Source organism: Pan troglodytes, chromosome 20, assembly GCF_028858775.2.
Source record: "Pan troglodytes isolate AG18354 chromosome 20, NHGRI_mPanTro3-v2.0_pri, whole genome shotgun sequence".
Taxonomy (NCBI): domain Eukaryota; kingdom Metazoa; phylum Chordata; class Mammalia; order Primates; family Hominidae; genus Pan; species Pan troglodytes.
In genome coordinates this window covers 6,187,065-6,211,183 of record NC_072418.2, presented here as the reverse complement: position 1 = coordinate 6,211,183, position 24,119 = coordinate 6,187,065, and the positions used below count along the sequence as shown (strand labels likewise).

The following is a 24,119-nucleotide window of genomic DNA, read 5'->3' as shown; positions in this document are numbered from 1 at the left end:
CTGCCATGAGAAAACTGATCAGATAACAGATTTTGTGTACCAATTTTATGGCAGCATTTGGACAGCAGTATTTACAACACCTGTTTCAAGAATTGCCAAAACAAAGGCAGCAATTCATTTTTTAGGAGTTTTGGGTAGGTTTTCTTAGCTTATAAAATTGATAACCAGGCCAGGCATGGTGGCTCATGCCTGTCGCTCCAGCACTTTCGAAGGCCAAGACAGGAGGATCACTTGAGCCCAGGAGTTTGACATTAGCCTGGGCAAAATGATGAGACCTTTCCCCCAATCTCTATAAAAAAATTAACAATTAGCTAGATGTGGTGGTGTGCACCTATAGTCCCCAGCTGCTTGGGAGGCTGAGGTAGGAGGATCACGTGAGCCCAGGAGTTTGAGGCTGTAGTGAGTTGGGATTGCAACACTGGACTCCAGCCTGGGCAACAGAGCAAGACACTGTCTCTAAAACAAATGAACAAAAAAATGATAACCGTAGCCCTGGGTAGGAATTTCCTTAACATTTTCATCCATAAATAGGGTTGGTATCTGAACTGCTTAATTGTTGGTCAGTAAGAATTGGACCCACATTCACTCTTGAAGGCATAAGAAAAGTTTACAGTTACCTGTTGATAATGTTGATTATCTTTATTTTATTTTATATGGTCTTATGAATCTCAATTTTTTTTAGAAGTTGAATTAGTGCTGCAAGTCTTCAGAGTGAAACATTAAACCCATGTGGAAAACTGAATGCAGCAGTGCTTTTAATTAGCACTGAGCGCAGGCCAGGCACGGGGCTCACACCTGTAATCCTAGCACTTTGGGAGGCCGAGGCGGGTAGATCACCTGAGGTCAGGAGTTCGAGACCAGCCTGGCCAACATGGTGAAACCCCGTCTCTACTAAAAATACAAAAAAAATAGCCAGCTGTGGTGACGCATACCTGTAATCCTAGCTACTTGGGAGGCTGAGGCAGGAGAATTGCTTGAACCCGGGAGGCGGAGGTCGCAGTGAGCTGAGATCGCACCACTGCACTTCAGCCTGGGTGACAGAGCGGGAGTCTGTCTCAAGAAAAACAGAGAAAGAAAGAAAAGAGAAGAGAGAAAAGAAAAGAAAGATTAGCATTGAGCACAGTTTTTTAGCTGAGAATAGCTGAAGAGCTCCAACAGGGTCTGTACATGTTAAGTCACACTAGTCATGAAAGTATGTAGAGCTCAAAGTGGTGCGTTGGAAGTGCAGAGTAGTGGGAAGCGACAGGCCAGAGGCCTCTGCCGTTACCTTTCTCTTTGTTTAGCAGTTTGTCACAGTTCCACCAGTATTACACATTCGGCTAGCTGTGCCTTTGCATTCTTGTTAAATCTGAGTTAGAAGACTACTGGATTTTGGTGTAATACTTGATGTCCTGTCCAGAGAACCTCTGTTTGTTTGTTTGTTTGTGAGACAGGATCTCACTCTGTTGCCCAGGCTAGAGTGCCGTAGCACAGTCTTGGCTCACTGCAGCCTCTAACTTCTGGGCTCAGGCAGTCTTCCCCCCTCAGCTTCCTGGAGTGGCTGGGACGACAGGTGCGCACCACCATGCCTGGCAATATTTATTTTTGTAGAGATAGGGTCTTGCTATTTTGCCCAGGCTGGTCTTGAACCGGCCTCAAGGGACCTCCCACCTTTCCCTCCTAAAGTGCTGGGATTACAGGCACTTCCTCCCTGCAATTAAATTCTGACACTATTAGCATACATTATAAGCTGAGCTCCTTCCCCTGGAGAGTTTCAGGAAGTGGGAGGCAGGGTTGGAACGCCCTCACACTCTGTTAGTGATGGGCAGGTTGCTCGTTGCTGGTTGTTGATTCTCTGTGTGAGGTGAGTCCCGGGCACCTGATACTGACTGAGCCCTCACGTGATCCTTGGGGTAGGTGTGTGAAGCCCATTTTGCTGATGAGGAAAGTGAGGCTTGGGGGCAGTCACTGGACTGACGTGGGGGCCCAGTGGTCGGCCCGGCTAGGAATGGGCCCAGGCCAGTGCCTCACTCACAGTCAGGGCTGCTGGAGCCTAGAGAGGCAGCCGTGGTGTCGAACCCAGCCCTGACCACGTCAGCTTAGAGGTTGCGCCTGTGGTAGAGACTGTGTTATTACCATCCTTTACGCTGTCACCTGCCCCTGCCCTGCTAGTTCAGGGCCCGGTCAGATAGTGGTTTAGGGCTACATCCTTCAGACATTAAAAAACACATGGCCAGGCGTGGCAGTGCACACCTGCAGTCCCAGCACTTTGGGAGGCCGAGGAGGGAGGATTGCTTGAGGCCAGGAAGTTGAAGCTACATTGAGCTATGATCACACCACTGCACTGCAGCCTGGGCGACAGCGCCAGACCCTGTCTCAAAAAACAATAAAAAAAACAAGAGCCCCTCCCCGGAGTGGGGACATTGAGACAGCACATGGCCCCGTGTCACTGGGAAAGTAACGGTGACCCAACCCGTATCTCTCAAAAATGTCTCCCGGGCAACAGGTAGCTTGAAAAAGGCCCGGAGCCCATGCTGACCATGAGAACAGGCTCGGCAGCCCCATTGCCAGCGACAGAACCTGTTAACACCCCCGATGGGAGCCCCTGCCTACCAGGTGTGGCTGCAACCGGCTTCAGAACCGACCTGGTCATACCCAGCCCAGACGCCACGCTCGCCCTCCCGCAGGCCCCCAGGTCCTTCCAGTGGAAACCCACCCACCAAGGCCAACCCCGTCCCTTTGAGCTTAGGTCCAAGGAACACAGGCTGCCCTGGAGAGTCCGATGTCGCCACCTTGGGGGCCAGGGCGCATACCTGTAAATGGACTCCTACCACCAGGTCCAAAAAGCCCCAGGAAAGTGAGACCGTGGGCCCCTCCAGCTGTTTGCACATCCTAATAAGTAACTGTGCCTCTGCTGCACCCATTCTTTCCAGGGAGCACGACCCTGGAGGAGCGAGGGGGGAACTTGCCCCTCCCATGTTGCTGCGGTCTTTTTCACGCCCTTCTCAGCAAGGCTGAAATACGTGTTAGGGGCTGAACTCCTTAGAAGAGAATCCAAGAGGCAGCTGCCGGCTGCACGTGAAAATGGGTTGAAGTGTACTTTCAGGAAACCTTTTCAAATGACAGGACTTGCGGTCTGAGCTCCTATACAAGGAATTAGGTAGATTGAATATTTTCGAAGTGTGGATTTTGATTTTTCATCTTACTTGTTTTAGAACCAAAAGTTAGGCCAGGCACGGTGGCTCACACTTGTAATCCCAGCATGTGGGGAGGCTGAGGCAGGCAGATCACCTGAGGTCAAGAGTTCCAGACCAGCCTGGCCAACATGGTGAAACCCCATCTCAATTGAAAATCCAAAAATTACCTGGGTGTGGTGGCACGTGCCTATGGTCCCAGCTACTCGGGACGCTGAGGCAGGAGAATCGCTTGAATCCGGGAGGTGGAGGTTGCAGTGAGCTGAGATTGCGCCATTGCACTCCAGCCTGGGCAACCGAGTGAGACTCCATCTCAAAAAAAAAGAACGAAAAGTTAGTTCATACATACTGGGGCAGAAGTAAATTCCTAGGAGACTTTTTTCTCTCCTAAACATATTCTCTGTTTCTGGATTTTTAATAGTTTTATTTTGTATTTGTCTCTTATGTGGGTCTACCAACGTGTGTACTTAGAATGATCAGAACAAATACATCAGATTTAAAAGCATTTTCGAATGGCCCTGGAAAACAGTCTTTTCACCTAAGGATAATGAATATTGGTGTTCTTTCCTAGGGTTCTGGGGGTCATGGGACAAAGGCCCTGATCAGATAAATAACTAGGCAGCCCTAGAAAAATAAGGAAAACACGTAGAAAGGGACTTGTAAACCCTGTGTTCATTGTCTTTGTATTTTATTATTATTTTTGAGACAGGGTCTCTGTTGCCCAAGCTGGAGTGCAATGGCGCGATCTCGGCTCACTGCAACGTCTGGCTCACGAGTTTAAGCAATCCTCCTGCCTCAGCCTCCCTAGCAGCTGGGACTACAGGCGTGCACCACCATGCCCAGCCAATTTTTGTATTTTTAATAGAGACGAGGTTTCACCATGTTGGCCGGGCTGGTCTCAAACCCCTGATCTCAGGTGATCCACCTGCCTTGGCCTCCCAAAGTGCTGGGATTACAGGCGTGAGCCACCGTGCCCAGCCCTATTTCAATTATTTTTTGAGATAGGGTCTCACTCTGTCACCCAGGCTGGAGCACAGTGGTGTGGTCATAACTTAATGCAGCCTCAACCTCCTGGCCTCAAGCAGTCCTCCCTCCTCGGCCTCCTAAGTAGTTGGGATTTCAGGTACACACCACCACACCAGGCTAAATGTTGTATTTTTTTGTAGAGATGGGGTTTTGCCATTGGCCAGGCTGGTCTCAAACTCCTGAGCTTAAGTGATCCACCCGCCTCGGCCTCCCAAAGTGCTGGGATTACAGATGTGAGCCACCGCGCTCTACTCAACTTTAATTTTAAACTTGCCAGATTTCTTTTAGCTAGAAAGTTAATTTGTAAATATTTGGGGGAATGACACTTCTTTTTTTGGTGGATATGTTGCTTTTGCTTTGGGCAGGTTTTTTCCCCCTAAGGTAAGTTCCATTTGCCTTTTTAAATGGACCTATTGCGAGTCGTTTACTTGTCGCGGTTGGCGGAGAGTGGAGAGGCGGCATGGCTCTGCTTCCGCAGCATTGTGGATCTGGGAAGGCCAGTCCTGCCATAGGAGGTGAAGTCTGTGGTGAGCTCTGCCCCTTGGGAGGAGAGTGACCTGTAACGTCCCCAGGCCCTTGCCATGGATGTATAAAGAGCCGGTGGTGTCTGTTGTTTTGAGTGTCGGTTGAGTCCAGGTTGGTGGTTCGAGGCCGGTTGTGGTTGCTCATGAGAACCTGGGGTTTGCCATCTTGTCCTGCCCTTGACACGAGCAGCTCATGAGCCAGCACAGACAGGGCTCTGCAGTCGTTCCGTTTCTTAAAGCAGCAGGAGAGGGCTGGAACAGGAGATGACCCCTCCTTGTTCCTGAGATGTCGGCCAGTTTGGTGCACAGGAGTAAAAAGGTGTTGCCATAGTGAGCCGATGCTGTTGGAAATTCTGTCGCTTGTCCTGCGTCTGGGAGGGCACGTAGCTAATGCCTTCTCTAGCGTGATCAGCATGGTATCGTCAAGTTGGTGTTCTCAAGCACCTGCCTGGTGGGGCTCACCACGCAGCCAGCTCCACGTGGGACCATGTTCCTTCTCAGCAGGGCAGAGGACAAGCCCATCAGTCCCACTGCCGCATAACCTGGCTCACCCCCAAGGCTCGGGAAACTCGACGCCCAGGCTCTGGAATCCAATTCCCGCCTCAAGAACCTGCCGCCCTGTGGTGGCTCCATCCTGAGGAACCAGGCGGGTCCTGGTTTGGAGCTGGCCTCTTGACTCCATTCAAAAGAAGACGGTTTGAAAGTGAGCCTGGGGTGATAAAATCCTTTCGGGCCGGGTGCAGTGGCTCACGCCTGTTATCCCAGCACTTTGGGAGGCCGAGGCAGGAGGATCGCTTGAGCCCAGGAGTTCGAGACCAGCCTGAGCAACATAGTGAGACCCCCCCCATCTCTGAAAAAAAAAAAAAAATTAGCCAGGCATGGTGGTGCACACCTGTAGTTCCAGCTACTTGGGAGGATGAGGCGGGAGGGTCACTTGAACCCAGGAGTTTGAGGCCACAGTGAACTATGATTGTGCTACTGCACTCCAGCCTGGGCAACAGAGCAAGACCCTGACTCAAAAAGCAAAAAAGTCCTTTTGGTATCTTCCTGAGGATTGAGTTAACAGAACTCCTTTCCAATACGTTGGGACATTTTGGGGGTTTCTGGATCTGAAATGGGCATTTCACATGGAGACTGCACCTAAGGGTTTCATGGTCAGAAAAAAAGAAAAAGAAAAAAACTGGTTACAAAATCAGGACTGTTACGGGTATGAATGTGTAAGATGCATTTTGAATATAAAACCCCTGTGAACAGATGTGCCACAAAATGAAATTCTGGGTGTGTGTGTGTTGTGTGTACACACAGCGATTGAAATGTCGTCTTACTGCTGGTAAAACAGACTTGAAAACTCTCTCCCTGATGAAGGACTTGACTGGGCGCATTAGCCTCTGGTGTGGCAGGGCACGTTGTCTCTCTGGCCCCTGAGGCCCTGCGCCCTCCACCTGGGTGTGGCTCATGCTGCGCGCAGTCGCAGACCCGCCGCACCAAGGTCAGAACGCGGGAGTGCAGGTGTTCTCCAGTGGTTCCCGGGGCACGGAAGTCGGTGGCTGGATGAGCCAGGGTCTCTAGAGGGACAGGACTCACAGGATAGAGGTCTCCATGAAAGGGACCTTATCCAGGAGAAGTGACTCACACGGTCACAAGGTAAAGTCCCACGATAGGCCGTCTGCAAGCTGAGGCACAAGGAAGCCAGGGGTGGATCAGTCCGAGTCCCCAAACCTCAAAAGTCGGGAAGCCGACAGCACAGCCGTCAGTCTGTGGCCAAAGGCCCGAGAGCCCCTGGCCAACTGCTGGTGTAAGCCCAAGAGTCCAAAAGCTGAAGAACTTGGAGTCTGATGTTCGAGGGCAGGAGGCACCCAGCATGGGAGAAAGATGAAGGCCCGTAGACTCAGCCAGTCCAGTCCTTCCACGTTCCTCTGCCTGCTTTTATCCTGGCCGCGCTGGCAGCTGATTAGATGGTGCCCACCCAGAGTGAGGGTGGGTCTGCCTCTCCCTGTCCACCGGCTCAAATGTCACTCTCCTTTGGCAACAGCCTCACAGACACACCCAGGACAATACTTTGCATCCTTCAATCCAGTCAAGTTGACACTCAGTATTAACCATCACAGGGCTCTGTGACATTTCCATTTCCAGCTAGGTGGCCTCAGCCTTCATCTCCGTCTGCCATGGGGGTGATAGAGAAATAGGTGATGAGCTGTGTTCGGGAAGAAAGAGTCCTTGTTTTTAATTATTTTAGTTTTTTCTTTTTGAGATGGAGTCTCACTCTGTCGCCCAGGCTGGAGTACAGTGGTGCAATCTCAGCTCATTGCAACCTCTGCCTCCCAAGTTCAAGTGATTCTCCTGCCTCAGCCTCCCAAGTAGCTGGGATTTCAGGCATGCACCACCATGCCCGGTTGATTTTTGTATTTTTAGTAGAGACTGGGTTTCACCATGTTGGCCAGGCTGGTCTTGAACTCCTGACCTCAGGTGATCCACCTGCCTTGGCCTCCCAAAGCACTGGGATTATAGGCGTGAGCCACTGCACCTGACTGAGTCCTTGTTTTTAGAAAGAATGATGACATTTCTCAGCCTGTGATTCCAGGAAAATCTTTATTTCCACTTGAGTTTTTCCTTGGACTCTAAATGTTTTGGGGGGTTTTGTGTGTGTGTGTTCCCATTGAGTTATTCAATGCAGTGTTCAGCAGAAATTAGCATTATATGCAAATAGAGAATGACCCATCTTCCTGGCTGTCCCTAAGACATTTCACCACCTGCCTCTATCTGCAGATCCCACCCGTGTCCCTCTGAAGTGTGGACCACACCTAAGCCTGCTCCGTCTCTTCGGAGCAAGCAAGAGCATGGCCCTACAGAAAGAGCTCTGGGCCAGGCGACGTGGGCAGCTCAGATGGGCCCATTCCATCCCCTAGGCCTTGACGTCCCCTTGAGTTTGGTGGCCATGTGAACAAAATGAGATCAGTGGGGCTCGCTAGCTTTGCATCCCAAAATTCAGTTTAGAAGGATGCACCTGAAAAAGCTTGACTTCCCAAAACAAATTCTCCGACCAAAAAGCCATCAAAAGACATTAGCCTGGGGCCTGAAGGTGGGAGTGCCGGGCAGGACTTGTAGACGTGTGTCACCACTGTTTGTAAGTCCATGTTAGCCTGGGCTCCCCGTTTCCCACCTGTGCTCTTCTCCCCTCCCAGGCAGGCAGCACCAGCGCGTGCTTGTTGTCATGGAGATGGCAGCTGTCTCTGGTGTAGTACAGTGGCACAGTTCCTTCCAGCAACAGGTGACTCCAAACAGCAGCAGCAGCAGCAAACAGCCTGGGCTCATTGGTTATGGGCAGGCTTTACTGAGAATAAATTCATGACTTTTTTTTTTTTTTTTTTTGAGACAGGGTCTCGCTTCATTGCCCAGGCTAGAGTGCAGTGGCGCAATCTCGGCTCACAGCAACCTCCGCCTCCTGGGTTCAAGTGATTCTCATACCTCAGTGCCTCCTGAGTAGCTGGGACTACAGGCATGCACCACCACCATGCCCGGCTGTTTTTTTTTTTTTTTTTTTATACACCATGTTGGCCAGGCTGGTCTCGAACTGCTGGCCTCAAGTGATCCGCCCACCTCGGCCTCCCAAAGTGCTGGGATCACAGGTGTGAGCCACCACACCCGGCCAGTTTGTGACTTTTTATACCTGTTTCTCAACTATCACTCTCACCTCCTCAGTGTGGGTCAGACTTTGAAAATTGACAGCCTGCAGGCCGTGTTTGGTTCTCACGCCTGTGCAGTGAGCTTTTTGCTTGCTTTATTTGAATTAGTTGCCAGCATTTAAAAGTGGGAGATTCCGCTGGGCGTGGTGGGGTGCGCCTGTAGTCCCAGGTACTCGGGAGGCTGAGGCAGGAGAATCGCTTGAGTCCAAGAGGCAGAGGTTGCAGTGAGTCGAGACTGTGCCACTGCACTCCAGCCTGGGCGATAGAGTGAGACTGTGAGACTCTGTCTCAAAAAAAAAAAAAAAAAAAAAAAAAAAAAAGAAGATTTCACAAAACCTCTGGTTCCTAGCATCGCTTAAAATTGGAAACTCTGGGGCCAGGTGCAGTGACTCCTGCCTGTAATCCAGCACTTTGGAAGGCCGAGGTGGACGGATCACTTGAGGTGAGGAGTTCGACTCAGCCTGGCCAACATGGTGAAACCCCGTCTCCACTAAAAATACAAAATTAGCCAGGCGTGGTGGCAGGTGCCTATATTCCCAGCTACTGGGGAGGCTGAGGCAGGAGAATCGCTTGAACCAGGGAGGTGGAGGTTGCAGTGAGCCGAGATGGCGCCATTGCACTCCAGCCTGGGCGACAGAGCAAGACTCCGTCTCCAAAAATAAAGGAAACTCTGGCTACCCTGGGCTACATCCTAAGCTCCTGCCACATGCTGGGCCCTGTAGCCTGTGAGTTCTTGTTTAATCATCACACCATCACCATACCAAATTAGGTGTTCCCATTTTACAGGTGAATCCATAGAGACAGGAAATGGATTAGTGGTTCCGGGGGCTGGGGAGGGATGGAGAGAATGTTGATGGGGACAGGTTTCTTTTTGGGGTGGTGGAAACATTCTGAAATTAGGTAGAGGTGATGTTTGCACAGCCTTGTAAATGTACTAGATGCCACCGAACCGTGCACTTTAAAGGGGGATGTTACAGTGTGGACTATATCTCAATCTTAAAAAAATATTATCTATCGATGACACCCAGTTTCTGACTCCAGCGCAGGCCTCTCCCTGGAGCTCTAGTCTCGGCCCCTGCATACAGCGGCCCATGCAGCATGCTCTGTGGATGTCTGACTGGCATCTCAGACTGATCATATCCAAGTCCAAGCGCCTGCACGCTTCTCCAAAACCCCTTCATCCTGCTGGCTTCCCCGCGGCAGGCAGGGCCGCCGGCAGTCCTTCGTGCCGATCCCAAAATGGGGAGCCAGGCTGGCCTCCTTTCCTTCTTCTGACCTTGAGCGCACGCCCCTGCACGCGCACCGCCTCCACCGCGCACCAGCCTGCCTCGTCTGTATTTTGGACCTTCACGCTTCCTTCTGCTCTCGCCCCCATTTCCATCCGCGCACAGCGCCAAAGAGGCCCCATCACAACGTAGCCCATGTCCCTCCTCCGCTGGAAACCCCCGTGGGGTCTCAGGGGACAAGCTGGAGCCCCTACGATGGCCTGTGACATCCATCATGGTGTCCTCTGCCCCCTGTTCCACACCCTTTATTATCTGACCCCATCTCCCCTCATTCCTTCCGCTCTAGTCACGCTGCCTTCTGGACCAATCCAGGTTCCGGGCACTTCACCCTCAGGCCCTTCCCATGCAGTTCCCTCTGCTCAAATGCGCTTCCCTGTTTCCCCAACTTTCTGTCTTCACCCTCCTCCTCACCCACCAGGCCTGCCATGACCAGCCCGTGAGAAAGTGCAACCCCCTGCTCACACCCCCTGCCGCGTCCTTCCCGGCGGCATGAGAACCATCAGATCGCGTTGAATTATTTTGCTGACCCCGTGTCTCCCTGGACTATCGCGCAGCACCCTCCTGGAGGACGGGACTTTGGTGTGGTTATTCCCCGCTGCTGTGACAGCGCCCATGACAGCAGCTGGTCCCCACCAGCACCCAGGAAGTATTTATCCAATGACTCAATGAATCTGCCGCCGGATCGCCCAGGGCTTCTTTCACTTTCTGTCAGGTATTTTGTACACACAGAATTTCTCATAGTGCAACCCGCAAAAGCAATATCATCTTTAAAATGGTGCCTCGGAAGGCCTCTAATGACTTTTTTTTTTTCAGCTTAGCCAGAAGATGGCCTCCTTTGTTCTGAAAATGCAAATGATTTTCCATGCTAAGTTGGGATTTAAAGTAGAAGTAAAAAATTCACATTAAAAAAAAAGAAAAACTTGGCTGGGCACGTTGGCTTATGCCAGTAATCCCAGCACTTTGGGAGGCCAAGGGTGGAGGATTGCTTGAGCCCAGGAGTTCGAGACCAGCCTGGGCGACATAGTGAGACCCCATCTCTACCAAAAATTTAAAAAATTAGCTGGGCACAGTGGCTCACACCTGTAATCCCAGCACTTTGGGAGGCTGAGGCAGGAAGATTGCTTGAGGCCAGCAGTTCAAGACCAGCCTGGGCAACAAAGCAAGGCCCTGACTTTACAAAAAATTAAAAAATTATCTGGGTGTGGTGGTGCACACCTGTAGTCCCAGCTACTTGGGATGCTGAGGTGGATCACTTGAGCCCAGGAGTTAGAGGCTGCAGTGAGCTATGATTGCATCACTGTACTCTAGCCAGGGTGACAGAGCGAGACCCTGTCTCTTAAAACAAAACAAAAAACCTCTTAATGATGTAGTTTAGAACAACTCTTGTTTTCTGCCCAACTCTTTTTCTCTGCAAGAATGTAAAAGGGCTGCTTCCTGTCCTGTGAGTTTATTGCGGAGTTTACGGGCACATGGTCTACATCAAGACCCCTGCCCTAACTGTCTAGTGTCATCTATGTCAGCCTCTGAGTGGTTTCTCTCTGGGATGTAGGAATCTGAGCTCTGACCATTTTTGGAATAATCGACTTTTGGTTTTGGTCCGGAGATGGTGTGTTCACATGATCGCTGGTCTCAGCTACCACAGGTGTCTCTGAATCAGACTCTGCAGATGGCTGTGAAGTGCCTGTTATGTGGTAGTTGCTAGAAAAGCCTAGAAATAACAAGACTTTTTTTTTAGACAGTCTCACTCTGTCACCCAGCCTGGAGTGCAGTGGTGCGATCTCAACTCACTGCAGCTTCCGCCTCCTAGGTTCAAGCAATTCTCCTACCTCAGCCTCCGGAGTAGTTGGGGATTATACAAGCCTGCTACCACGCCTGGCTCATTTTTTTGTATTTTTATAGAGATGGGGTTTCACCATGTTGGCCAGGCTGGTCTTGAACCCTGACCTCAAGTGATCTGCCCACCTCGGCCTCCCAAAGTGCTGGGATTACAGGTGTAGGCCACTGTGCCCTGCCTGTGTCAGGGCACAGTGGTTTTTTTGAGACAGGGTCTCACTCTGTTGCCCAGGCTGGAGTGCAGTGGTGTGATCAAAGCTCACTGCAGCCTCAAACTCCAGGGCTTAAGCAATCCTCCCACCTCTGCCTCCCAAGTAGCTGGGACTGCAGGCACACACCACTGTGCCCGGCCAATTTTTGTAGTTTGTAGAGACTTTGTAGAGGCGGGGTCTCACTGTGTTGCCCAGGCTGGTCTTGAACTGTGCTCCTGGGCTCAAGCTATCCTCCTGCCTTGGCCTCCCAAAGGTCTGGGATTAACAGGTGTGAGCCACCACACGCAGCCTGGTTTTTAGTATATTAACAGAATTGTGTGACCGTTACCTCAAATTCCAGAACATTCTCATCGGCCCAAAAGGAAACTCCATCTCCATTAGCCATTACTTTTAACCCCTCCTTCAGGGCCTGGCACCCACAAATCCCCTTCCTGCCTCTGTGGATTGGCCTCTCCTGGACATTCTGTAGAAATGGAATCACATATTGTATGGCCTTTTGTGTCTGGCTTCTCTCACGGGGTGTGATGTCCTCAAGGTTCATCCATGCAGCATGTGCTAGAGTGTAATTTTTTTTTGGTGGCAAAATATATATAATACAAAATTTTCCATTTAACCTCAACAAATGCTTTTTGATCCACCTGTGACAGCAGGGATTCTCAACCCGGGGTCTGGGAAACCTAAGGTAACTACAGGCATACCTGTCTTTGTCATTTTCAGGGGATCAGGGCAGGGCAGGAGGCCACAGCTTTCATCTGACTGTAAACTGTGAGAAGGCAAGGGGGAATCAGCCTGACCGCCCACGCTGGGAACCCGGGGAGGGCTGTGGGCCTCTCCCTGTCACATCTGAGACCTGGCAGAAGCAGTAATGTCGGCTGCCAACCATCTGCAGAGCTAGGCTCTAATCCCTAGTCCCCAGCCCCAGGGACCCCAGCCTGTCCTTCCCAGATCTGAGTTTCTCAACAGCAGCAGTTTTTAAGAGATGGGGTCTCACTGTGTTGCCCAGGCTGGTCTCCAACTCCTGGGCTCAAGTGATCCTCCCGAAGTGCTGGGATTACAGGTGTGAGCCACTGCACCTGGCCAACAGCAGCGCTTTTGACATTTGAGGCTGGATTATTCTCTGCAGTGAAGTCATTCTGGGCACTGCAGGGTGCTGAGCAGCGTCCCTGGCCTCCACCCACTCCATGCCAGGATCTCCCCCAAGTGGTGACAACCACAGATGTCCTCAGACATCACCCAGTGTCTCCTGGGGGCAAAACCTGCCCTCTTTGAGAACCACTGCCCTGGGCTGCCTTGGTTTTGGTGTCTGTATGAGTCATGCTGTGGGGCGTTCTTCCCAGGAGCTGTGTTTTTGCTGGCTCAGCTCCTGAAACCACAATGTGGCAGATTGTTGCCAAAATGCCTTCATCCTTCATCCACCCTTATATCCATGCCCTTCCCACCATGTCCTTGCTACTCTTCCAGTCCAGAAGTGGAGACCACTCCCCCAGCCCTTGCATCTGGGCTTCCTTGTGCCCTGCCTTGGACAGTTGGCTGCAGTGGAAGTGACGCTGTGACTGCCCTGAGCCCAAGCTTAAGAGGCCTTGCCTGCATCTGCTCCATCTTATGGGACCCTGCCTGGTGAAGGACCCAAGGCTGGCCTGCCGGAGGAGGAGATATAAGGAGAAGATCCACAGTGCCCCATCCAACAGGTAGCTGCCCTCCAGGGGCAGAGAAGCCCAGCCATGGTCAGGAGAGCCACCCAGCTGAGGCCCACCTCCACCAGGATTGCCACCCAGCTGAGCCCCGCCTCAGCCAGGAGAGCCACCCAGCTGAGCCCCGCCTCAGCCAGGAGAGCCACCCAGCTGAGCCCCGCCTCAGCCAGGAGAGCCACCCAGCTGAGCCCCGCCTCAGCCAGGAGAGCCACCCAGCTGAGCCCCGCCTCAGCCAGGAGAGCCACCCAGCTGAGCCCCGCCTCAGCCAGGAGAGCCACCCAGCTGAGCCCCGCCTCAGCCAGGAGAGCCACCCAGCTGAGCCCCGCCTCAGCCAGGAGAGCCACCCAGCTGAGCCCCGCCTCAGCCAGGAGAGCCACCCAGCTGAGCCCCGCCTCAGCCAGGAGAGCCACCCAGCTGAGCCCCGCCTCAGCCAGGAGAGCCACCCAGCTGAGCCCCGCCTCAGCCAGGAGAGCCACCCAGCTGAGCCCCATCTGGCCAGTAGAGCCATCCAGCTGAGCCCACCTCAGCCAGGATTGCCACCCAGCTGAACCCTGCCTCAGCCAGGAGAGCCACCCAGCTGAGCCCCACCTTGGCCAGGAGAGCCGCCCAGCTGAGCCCCGCCTGGCCAGGAGAGCTGCCCAGCTGATCCCCGCCTGCAGAATCACAAGTGAAATAAATGATTGTTGCTTTGAGTCAGAGGTCAGCAGACCTTTTCTGTAAAGAGCCACATAGTAAATATCTTTGGCTTTGTGAGCCACACCATGTCTGTCACATTAGTGAACCCTGCCATTGTATTGCAAGATGAGCCATGGACAATGCGTCATCCAGTGGGCTTGGCTGTGTGCCAATAAAACTTTATTTTTTTGGGCACTGAAATGTGAATTTCATGTAATTTTGCACATGCCATGAAGTATTATTACCCTTTTAACTTTTTCCAGTCACTTAAAATTATAAAAACCATTCTTAGCTTGGGACTGTACAAAAACAGGCAGGCCGGATTTGGCCATACATAGCTGACTCCATCTTAAAAACCCTTCTGTCCCTCCCTTCCTCCCTTAAATTCTGGGCTCTGTCAGGCCATGGTCTCCCCTGAGAGTGGGTGTGAGACCCATGAAGATGTGGGCTGCCCTATTGGAGACAAAGCCCATGCTCTACTTCCTCATGTAAGCATTCTTAGTGGAATGGAACAGCAGTGTGTGCATGCACGTGTGTGTGCATGCATTTGCATGTTTTGGTGGCTTCTGGGGTCACAAGCAATGACTTGAGATGAGGCAGGCCAAGTGTTCCCTTCCTGAGTCACGGTCACTGTGTGGTCACAGTCACCAAACACGTATTACTCTTGGCTGTTCCCAGGCCCTGTTTTAGGTGTTTGTAAAGCCCTACACTGCTGAGAGCTGGCTTTGACTGTGCTTTCCTGCCGGTGACATGATGGCGCATGTGTTCTGTCCCCCTGTCCATCACCCCCTCTAGTTCTGGCCCCTGTGTGTCTCGTGTCCTTAACGGGCCTTCCCTCTAACTGCTCCCCTCTCTAACCATCTCCACCTGTCTTGGTCGGCTGGGGCTTCCCTAACAATACCACAGACTGGGGCTTAAACAAAATGTATTTTTTCCCCGTTCTGGAGGCCAGAAGTGTGAGATCTAGGTGCCAGCAGGGGGTGGTTTCTGGTGAGGGCTCTCTCCTTGGCTTGCAGATGGCCACCTCCTCACAGTGTCCTCCTGTGGCTTTTTCTCTGTCCATGTGCACCGCTGGTGTCTCTCTCTTTCTTTTTTTTTTTTTTTTTAAAGAGACTGCCCTGTCATCCAGGTTGCAGTGCAGTGGTGAGATCACAGCTCACTGCAGCCTCAATCTCCTGAGCTTAATCGAGCCTCCCACCTCAGCCTCCCAAGGATCCACAGGCGCAAAGTGTGGTTTTTTGGTGTGTGTTTGTTTTGTTGTTGTTGTTGTTGTTGTTGTTTTTCTGTAGAGATGGGATCCCAGTATCTTGCCCAGGCTGATGTCAAACTCCTGGGCTCAAGTGATCCTCCTGTCTCAGCCTCCCAAAGTGCTGGGATTAGAGGTGTGAGCTACTGTGCCCGGCCTCTTCCTTTTCTTATAAGGACCCCAGTTCTGTTCAGATCAGTCCCCACCTGATGACGTCATATAACCTTCATTCCCTCCCTGAAGGCCTCATCTCCAAATACGGTCACATGGGGGTTAGGGCTTCAACATAAGAATTGGGGGCAGGGGGACGTAATTCAGGCCAAAGCTTATCATGAGATGCCCAGGTGGCTCCTCATGGCTGAGGATAAAACCCAGGTTCTACCTGGCACTGGAGAGCCCTGAGCTGCCTCTCACCACCCCTCACCCTGATAACCTCTGTCCCTCAGCACCCAGGACAGTCGCCCCACCAGCACTCCTCATTTCTCCCACGCTCCTCTCAGCGAGCCCCTCCTTTTTGAAATCCCAGGCACCCTTCCCCGGGCCTTTTCCAGCCTCTTGGGGGAGCCTCCTGGGTCTTCAGAGCAGTTGGCATGCCCCTCCTTCTCCCAGAGGGTGCCTGGGTTTCGCTGCCTCTGCCCCCGCGTCTCTGCTATCTGTGTAGGAGAGGCACTCCATTCCTGCCATCAGACAACAGAGTGGCGGGACAGGGCGGGGACCTGCGGCGAGGTCAAGGGTATCTTGGCTGATGTCACCCTCACCCTGTATCCCTCACAGGTCCTCAGTCTGCTCACAGCTGTGACGTTCACAGGGTGTAACACTGAAACCACTGGGAGTTGCCCTGCAGGCCAGCAGGGATGCTGAGACCCGCCCTCAGCCAGCGGATGTCCAGCCATCTGCATGTTGGTCGCGCATCCGTTTTCCCTGTGCCCTGGCTCAGTGGATTCCAAACTGTAGCGTGCCTGAGCGTTGCTGTTCAGGGTTGTCTACAAGAAGAGCGTGTTCTTTTTCATTCACTGTCTTCATGGTGCTGACTCAAGCCTGACTCCAAGTCAGAGGCCAGCCTACAACATCCTGGGGATCCTTCCAGAGTATGGGCTGAACCAGGCAGGAAGCAGCCTTTGGCTCTTGTCCACCTGCACAAGGCTACGCCCTGGCATTGAGCTTGTCCTAGACCATCAGCTCTTAACTGGGCAAGGTCTGGGAACATTTGTCATTGTCACGACTTGGGGGAGCTCCTGGCATGGAGTGGGTGGAGGCTGGGGACGCTGCTCAGCACGCTGCAGGGCCCAGAACGGCCCCACCCCAGAGAACAATGTTGTCCCAAATGTCAGAAGGGCCTGAGTTGGAAAGCTCTGCCCTCTGCTGCATGGGCTCTCTGATCTCCGCCATGGAGCCAGTTCACCAACCAGCCGCCTCCACTGTCCTCTTAGGTGGGGTGTCCACCAGGTGGAGACAAAGCTGTGTGCGGAGGCACAGCAGGAGCAGATAGAGAAAGCCCCACAGGTTCCTGCTCCTTCCTTGTGGTCCTGGGCTGAAGGACTCCGCTCAGCCTTCCACCTGAGGTTCACTTGCCCCCACAGCCCTCTGCTGGTGCTGCTCAGCACGCCTGGGCCTCCAGGTTGGAGGGGCAAGGTCTCAGGACCCAGGGAAGCCAGAGAAGAATGGAGCTTCCTCCCCAGAAAGCTACTCACGATTTACTATCTAGTACTGAACGCTTTGTGTTTTTGTTTGTTTGGTTTTTATTTTGTTTGGTTTTGTTTTGAGACGGAGTCTCGCTTTGTAGCCCAGGCTGGAGCGCAGTGGTGCGATCTCAGCTCACTACAAGCTCCGCCTCCCGGGTTCACGCCATTCTCCTGCCTCAGCCTCCTGAGTAGCTGGGACTACAGGTGCCCGCCACCACACCTGGCTAATTTTTTTTGTATTTTTAGTGGAGACGGGGTTTCACCATGTTAGCCAGGATGGTCTCGATCTCCTGACCTCGTGATCCGCCCACCTCAGCCTCCCAAAGTGCTGGGATTACAGGCGTGAGCCACCGCGCCCAGCCTAACACTTTGTGTTTTTAAGAGATGGGGTCTTGCTCTGTTGCCCAGGCTGGAGTGCAGTGGCGTGATCTCAATCTACTAGGTTCAAGAAATCCTCCTGCCTCAGCCTCCTGAGGAGCTGGGACTGCAGGCATGCACCACCATGCCTGGCTAATTTTTCTATTTTGTAGAGATGGGGTCTTGCTATGTTGCCCAGGCTGGTCTTAAACTCTTGGGCTCAAGCAATCCTCCCATCTTGGCCTCCCAGAGTGCTGGGATTACAGGTGTGAGACACCACACCTGGCCATGAAAGCTTTTTTCCGAGATGGAGTTTCGCTCTTATTGCCCAGGCTGGAGTGCAATGGCACAGTCTTGGGTCACTGAAACCTCCACCTCCCCCATTCAAGCAATCCTCCTGCCTCAGCCTCCCAGGTAGCTGGGATTACGGGTGCCCGCCACCATGACTGGCTAATTTTTGCATTTTTAGCAGAGACGGGGTTTCACCATGTTGGCCAGGCTGGTCTCGAACTCCTGACATCAGGTGATCCACCTACCTCGGCCTCCCAAAGTACTGGGATTACAGGCGTGAGCCACTGTGCCCAGCCATGAAAGCTTTTTATACAAAAGAGGCAGCAGGTCTCAGTCCAAAGGGCTCTAGAGCTGCGACCGTACTTGGATTTCCCTGCCCCTGCACTGTAGCTTGGGCCGATCATACCCTCTTGTTGAGCTCTGTAGATTGTACAAAACCAAAGAGAGGGCCTGTGGGTGTCCTCCCAGTCTCCATCCCGTCCTGTCTCCTGGCCAGCTTGGTTTGGACTCCGCCCCTCTCCTGTATGTCTCAGGAGAGGGTGGTCCCGGCTCCAGGAGTGGAGCCTGATGATTCTAAATCAGCTCTCCCAGCCTCTTTGCCGTTGACTCTTAGTGCCTTGTGGGTGGTGTAGGGCTCAGGCAGGACAAGAAGCCATTCTAGAATAAGCCTTGGAGCATTGCTTTAATGGCGAAAGATTGGAAACAATGTGAGGCAGTCTAGAAATACGTCTGCAAATTGTTCCCTACGCCTTCCTTCAAAAGGTGAGGCCTGAGCCTCTCCCCGTGCGTGCAGGTTGGATTCAGTGATTCGCTTCTAATTAATGGAATGTGGCAGAAGTTATGCTATATGATTCTTTTTTACAAATATTCTTATTTTCAAAAAATACTTTTTTTTTCTTTTGAGAAGAAGTCTCACTCTGTTGCCCAGGCTGGAGTGCAGTAGTGCAATCTCAGCTCACTGCAACCTCTGCCTCCTGGGTTCAAGTGATTCTACTGCTTCAGCCTCCTGAGTAGCTGGGATTATAGGCATGCGCCACCACACCTGGCTAATTTTTGTGTTTTTAGTAGAGATGGGCTTTCACCATGTTGGCCAGGCTGGTCTAGAACCCCTGGGCTTAAGCGATCCTCCCGCCTCTGCCTCCCGAGTAGTTGGGATTACAGGTGTGAGCCACCCCCCTGCCCCCAGCTCTATGAAATGATTCCTGAAGCTGCATCATAACAAGGGCAACTTTCACCTGATGTGTGTGCCACCCTCTCCCCTGCTCTCCCTCATATCCCTTGCTCTGGAGGAAGCTGGCCGCCATGTTGTGAGGACACTCAAGCCGTGTGAGGAAAGGCCCGCCTGGGAGGAACAAGGACTGCCACCAACAGTCAGCACCAACTTGCCAACCCTGGCAGGAAAGCATCTTGGAAGCAGATCCTGCTGCCCGCCGCTGACCTCTTATTGGCAACCTCATAAAAGACCCCAAGCCAGAACCCACCAAAGCCCGTCCCAAATTCCTGATCCACAGACACAGTGTTTAAAGCCTCGTTGTTCTGCGAGGTTAATCTATTACTCAGCAGGAGATAACTAACACATAGTATAAATGTCCACCAATCAGATAATAGGTGAATGAATCGTGATATTTTCAAAGTAAACAGTCTTTTCTGTAGAAGTATATTCTGCTTATGTAATTAAGGAAAACAGGTGAATGAACTGTGATATTTTCAGACAAGTAAACAATTATTCTTCTTTTAGAAGCACATTCCGCTTATGTAGTAAGGAAAATGGGAAAAAGGTGAATGAATCGGGACAGTTTCAAACAAGTAAACAGTCTTTTTTTTAAGGTGCGTGTTCTGCTTATGTAACTAATCAGTCTTTACATTTGGGAGGCCCAGGGCAGAAGTACAGATGGAAGCCTGCCTACCATATGTCTACATATTTTAACATTACCAACCAAGCTCGCTAAAGTTAAATACAGTATGTTCTGTCCCGCTCACCATGACAAACATACCTTTCTAACAACATACACAAAAACTGTGTGGTGCTGTGGCTTTTCGAGTCGGCAAAACGCCAAAGATGGCTGGATTTAATGAGCCCACCCTCCCTATCCATGGGTTCCGCCTCTGTGGATTCAACCAACTGCCGATCAAAAATATTTGGAAAAATGGGCCAGGCGCAGTGGCTCACGCCTGTAATCCCAGCACTGTGGGAGGCTGAGGCGGGTGGATCACCTAAGGTCAGGCGTTCAAGAACAGCCTGGCCAACATGGTGAAACCCCGTCTCTACTAAAAATACAAAAATTAGCCTGGGCATGGTGGCAGGCACCTGTAATTGCAGCTACTTGGGAGGCTGAGGAAGGAAAATCGCTTGAACCTGGGAGGCGGAGGTTGCAGTGAGCCGAGATCATGCCATTGCACTCCAGCCTGGGCGACAGAGGGAGCCTCTGTCTCATATATATATATATCTATATATATATATAATATATATATATCTATATATATATATAATATATATATATCTATATATATATATAATATATATATATCTATATATATATAATATATATATCTATATATATATATAATATATATATAGATATATATATAATATATATATCTATATATATATAATATATATATCTATATATATATAATATATATATCTATATATATAATATATATATCTATATATATAATATATATATCTATATATATAATATATATATCTATATATATAATATATATATAATATATATATCTATATATATATATATCTATATATATAATATATATATCTATAATATATATATAATATATATATCTATAATATATATATAATATAATATATAATATAAAAAATATATAATATATATAATATAAAAATATATATATAATACATATATATATTTGGAAAAATGGTGAGGTGTGGGTGCACACCTGTAGTCGCAGCTACTGGAGAGGCTGAGGCGGGAGGATCACCTGAGCCCAACAGTTTGAGACCAACCTAGGCAAAAGAGCAAGACCTTGTCTCTACTAAAAATTAGAAAAAAAATTAGCTGGACATGGTCGCATGTGCCTATAGTCTCAACTACTCAGGAGGCTCAGATGGGAGGATTGCTTGAGCCCAGAAATTTGAGGCTGCAGTGAGCTATGATCATGCTGCTGCCCTCCAGCTGGGAGTCTGGGGTGAGAACCTGTTTCTAGAAATATAAAATAAAATAAAATACTTGGAAAAATTCGACAAAGTTTCAAAAAGCAAAGCTTGAATTTGCCACACGCCAAGTGCCGTGTTGAATCCACACAAATGAGGTAATGTGCAGGCATTGCGTTAGGTGTCAAGTAATCTAGGGATGATTTAATGTATACAGGAAACTATGTGCACATTCTACACTTTTTTGTATGTTGTATTTATCTATTTTAGTAGAGGTGGGATTTTACCATGTTGGTCAGGCTGGTCTCGAACTCCTGACCTCAGGTGATCCACCAGCTTCGGCCTCCCAAAGTGCTGGGATTACAGGTGTGAACCACCACGCCCAGCCACTACACCTTTCTATATCAGGGTCTTGAGCATCTGAAGATTTTGGCATCCACTGGGGGGTCCTGGAACTCATCTCCCACGGACATCCAGGGGCGACAGTATTTTTGTGCATGTCTGGGCATTCTGTCGATGGGCTGGTGATGTTTGGATGTCTTAAATAAAATGAAAACATACTCATCCATAAATGATTATATGTTCCGAAACATTTATTTTCTGTGCCTTAATTTCAGCATTAATAATGTTTGTGTAATTAAGATTTCCATATAGGCAGGGTGCGGTGGCTCTCACCTGTCATCCCAGCACTTTGGGAGGTTGAGGTGGGTGGATCACCTGAGGTCAGGAGTTCGAGACCAGCCTGGCCAACATGGCGAAACCGTCTTTATTAAAAATACAAAAATTAGCCAGGCGTGGTGGCACACGCCTTTAGTCCCAGCTACTTGGGAGACTGAAGCTGGAGAATCACTTGAACCTGGAGGGCAGAGGTTGCAGTGAGCCAAGATTGTGCCATTGCACTCCAGCCTCGGCGACAGAGCAAGACTCCGTTTCAGAAAACAAAAAAGAAAAAGATTTCCGTATCATTTCAGTGTATTATGGACATGATCTGAAGCAGCCATCGGGGCTGAATCCGCGCCCTTTTCCCACACCTTCCTGTGTTGAAGTCCTAACCCTCAGTACCTCTGAATATGCCTGGATTTGGAGACAGGGTCTTGACTTATTTTTAGTTTTTTTCTTTTCTCTTCTTTTTTTGAGACAGGATCTCACTGTTTCCCAGTCTGGAGTGCAGTGGTGTGATCATGGCTCACTGCAGCCTTGACCTCCTGGGCTCAAGTGATCCTCCTTCCTCAGCCTCCTGAGTAGCTGGAACTACAGGTGCACACCACCACGCCTGGCTAATTTTTTTTTTTTTTTTTGGTAAAGATGGGGTTTTGTCATGTTGCCCAGGCTGGTCTCAAACTCCTGGGCTCAAGCAGTCCTCCTGCCTCAGCCTCCCAAAGTGCTGGGATTACAAAAGTGTGACCTTGTAGGGACCATGTTGCAGTTTTACCTTTTTTTTTTTTTTTCTTTTTTTGAAATTTTCTTCTTTAATAGAGATAGGGTAGCACTATGTTGCCCAGGCTGGCCTCAAACTGCTGGGGTCAAGCCATCTTCCTGCCTCGGCCTCCCAAAGTGCTGGGATTACAGGTGTGAGGCACCATGACTGGCCCCCCTTTATACTTCTGTAATAAAAAAAATTTTGTAGAGACAGGGTCTCACTACGCTGACCAGTCTAGGGTGCAGTTGGAGAGCCAGGGTCTTTGAAGAGAGAATTAAGTTGAAATGAATTCAACTTAATCAATTTAGCCCAATGCAGAATGGGCCCTAATCCAATCCGACTGGGATCCCTGTAAGAAGAGATTAGAACACAGACACGCACAGAGGGATAACCACATGAGGACACAGGGCAAAGACTGCCGTCTGCAAGCCACAGAGGGACCGGCCCTGCTGACACCTTGATCTAGGACATCCAGGCTCCAGAACTGTGAGAGAATAAATAAGTATGTGTTGCTGAAGCCACCCAGCCGTGGTACTTGGCCATGGCCACCTGGGGCAACCCTGCAGCCCCCTTTCCCAATCAGGGTTCTGCCTGGAAACTGCAGAGCACAGACGCTGGCTGCAGAGACTGAGTCTCCCGGGGATGGGCCACAGGGAGCTCCATTCCAGACTCCAGGGAGGGAGAGGAATTCCTTCCCCACGTGGAGGCCTCTGGGTACCAGGCCTCGTTCTCTGCTGGAACCCCAATTGAGAAAGACTCATCTAAAGGATTCAACCACAAGACGCCATTAAACCACAAATGTGCAAAATTAAATATGTCTTCATCATAAATGCAATTTAAATATAAAACATTGGGCCGGGCGCAGTGGCTCACACATGTAATCCCAGCACTTTTGGAGGCCGAGGCAGGCGGATCACTTGAGGTCAGGAGTTCGAGATCAGCCTGGCCAACATGGTGGAAACCCCGTCTCTACCAAAAATACAAAAATTAGCCAGGTGTAGTGGCAGATGCCTGTAATCCCAGATACTCCGGAGGCCGAGACAGGAGAATCACTTGAACCCGGGAGGTGGAGGTTGCAGTGAGCCAAGATCGCACCACTGCACTCCAGTGTGGGTGACAGAGCGAGACTCTGTCTCAAAAAAAAAAAAGTAAAACATTGAAAGGTTAACTTCATTTGTATGTTTTTTAAAAGTTACTTTCCTATAATATTCAGAAATTTCTATTAACATTAAAAAGCAAGATAGATGGGTGGAGAGGGGAAGTGATTGGTAGTGGATATGAGGTTTCTTTGCTTTTTATTATGATAAAGTCTAGATAACATAAAATTGACCAGTTTTACCGTTTTATTAATAAGTGCATAGTTCAGTGGCGTTAAGCACATTCACGTGGTTGGGGAGACGTCACCACCATCCATCTCCAGAACTTTCTCATCTTCCCAAACTGAAGCTCTGTCCCTGTGAAACACTCACTCCCCTTCCCCTCCCCAGTCCCTGGCACCCCCCCATCCTACTTTCTGTCTCTGTGAATCTGACACCTCTAGGGACCTCCTAGGACTGGAACCACACAGGATTTGTCCTTCTGTGCCTGGCTTCTCTCACTGAGCCTGATGTTCTCACGGTTCATCCACCTTGTAGCCTATGTCAGGACTTGTGTTTTTTTTTTCTTTCTTTTTTTTTTTTGAGACAGAGTCTCGCTCTGACACCCAGGCTGGAGTGCAGTGGCGTGATCTCTGCTCACTGCAAGCTCCGCCTCCCGGGTTCACGCCATTCTCCTGCCTCAGCCTCCCTAGTAGCTGGGACTACAGGCGCCCGCCACCACGCCCAGCTAATTTCTTTTCGTATTTTTAGTAGAGACGGGGTTTCACCGTGTTAGCCAGGATGGTCTTGA

General features: G+C 50.5%; 1 protein-coding gene across 18 annotated transcripts in view; it reads left to right on the top strand.

Annotated features, from left to right (window-relative positions):
• Nucleotides 1–24,119, top strand: part of ZFR2 (zinc finger RNA binding protein 2) — an 82,097-nt gene that overhangs the window by 3,194 nt on the left and 54,784 nt on the right. The window contains exon 2 of one of the 18 annotated variants that reach the window (XM_054673887.2): nucleotides 13,199–13,447. The exons of the other annotated variants lie outside the window; for them this stretch is intronic. Coding sequence (XP_054529862.1) covers nucleotides 13,199–13,358 — 160 coding nt within the window. The 3' untranslated portion in view covers nucleotides 13,359–13,447. Of the gene's footprint in view, nucleotides 1–13,198; nucleotides 13,448–24,119 lie in introns of those variants that run through there. 18 annotated transcript variants of the gene reach the window in all.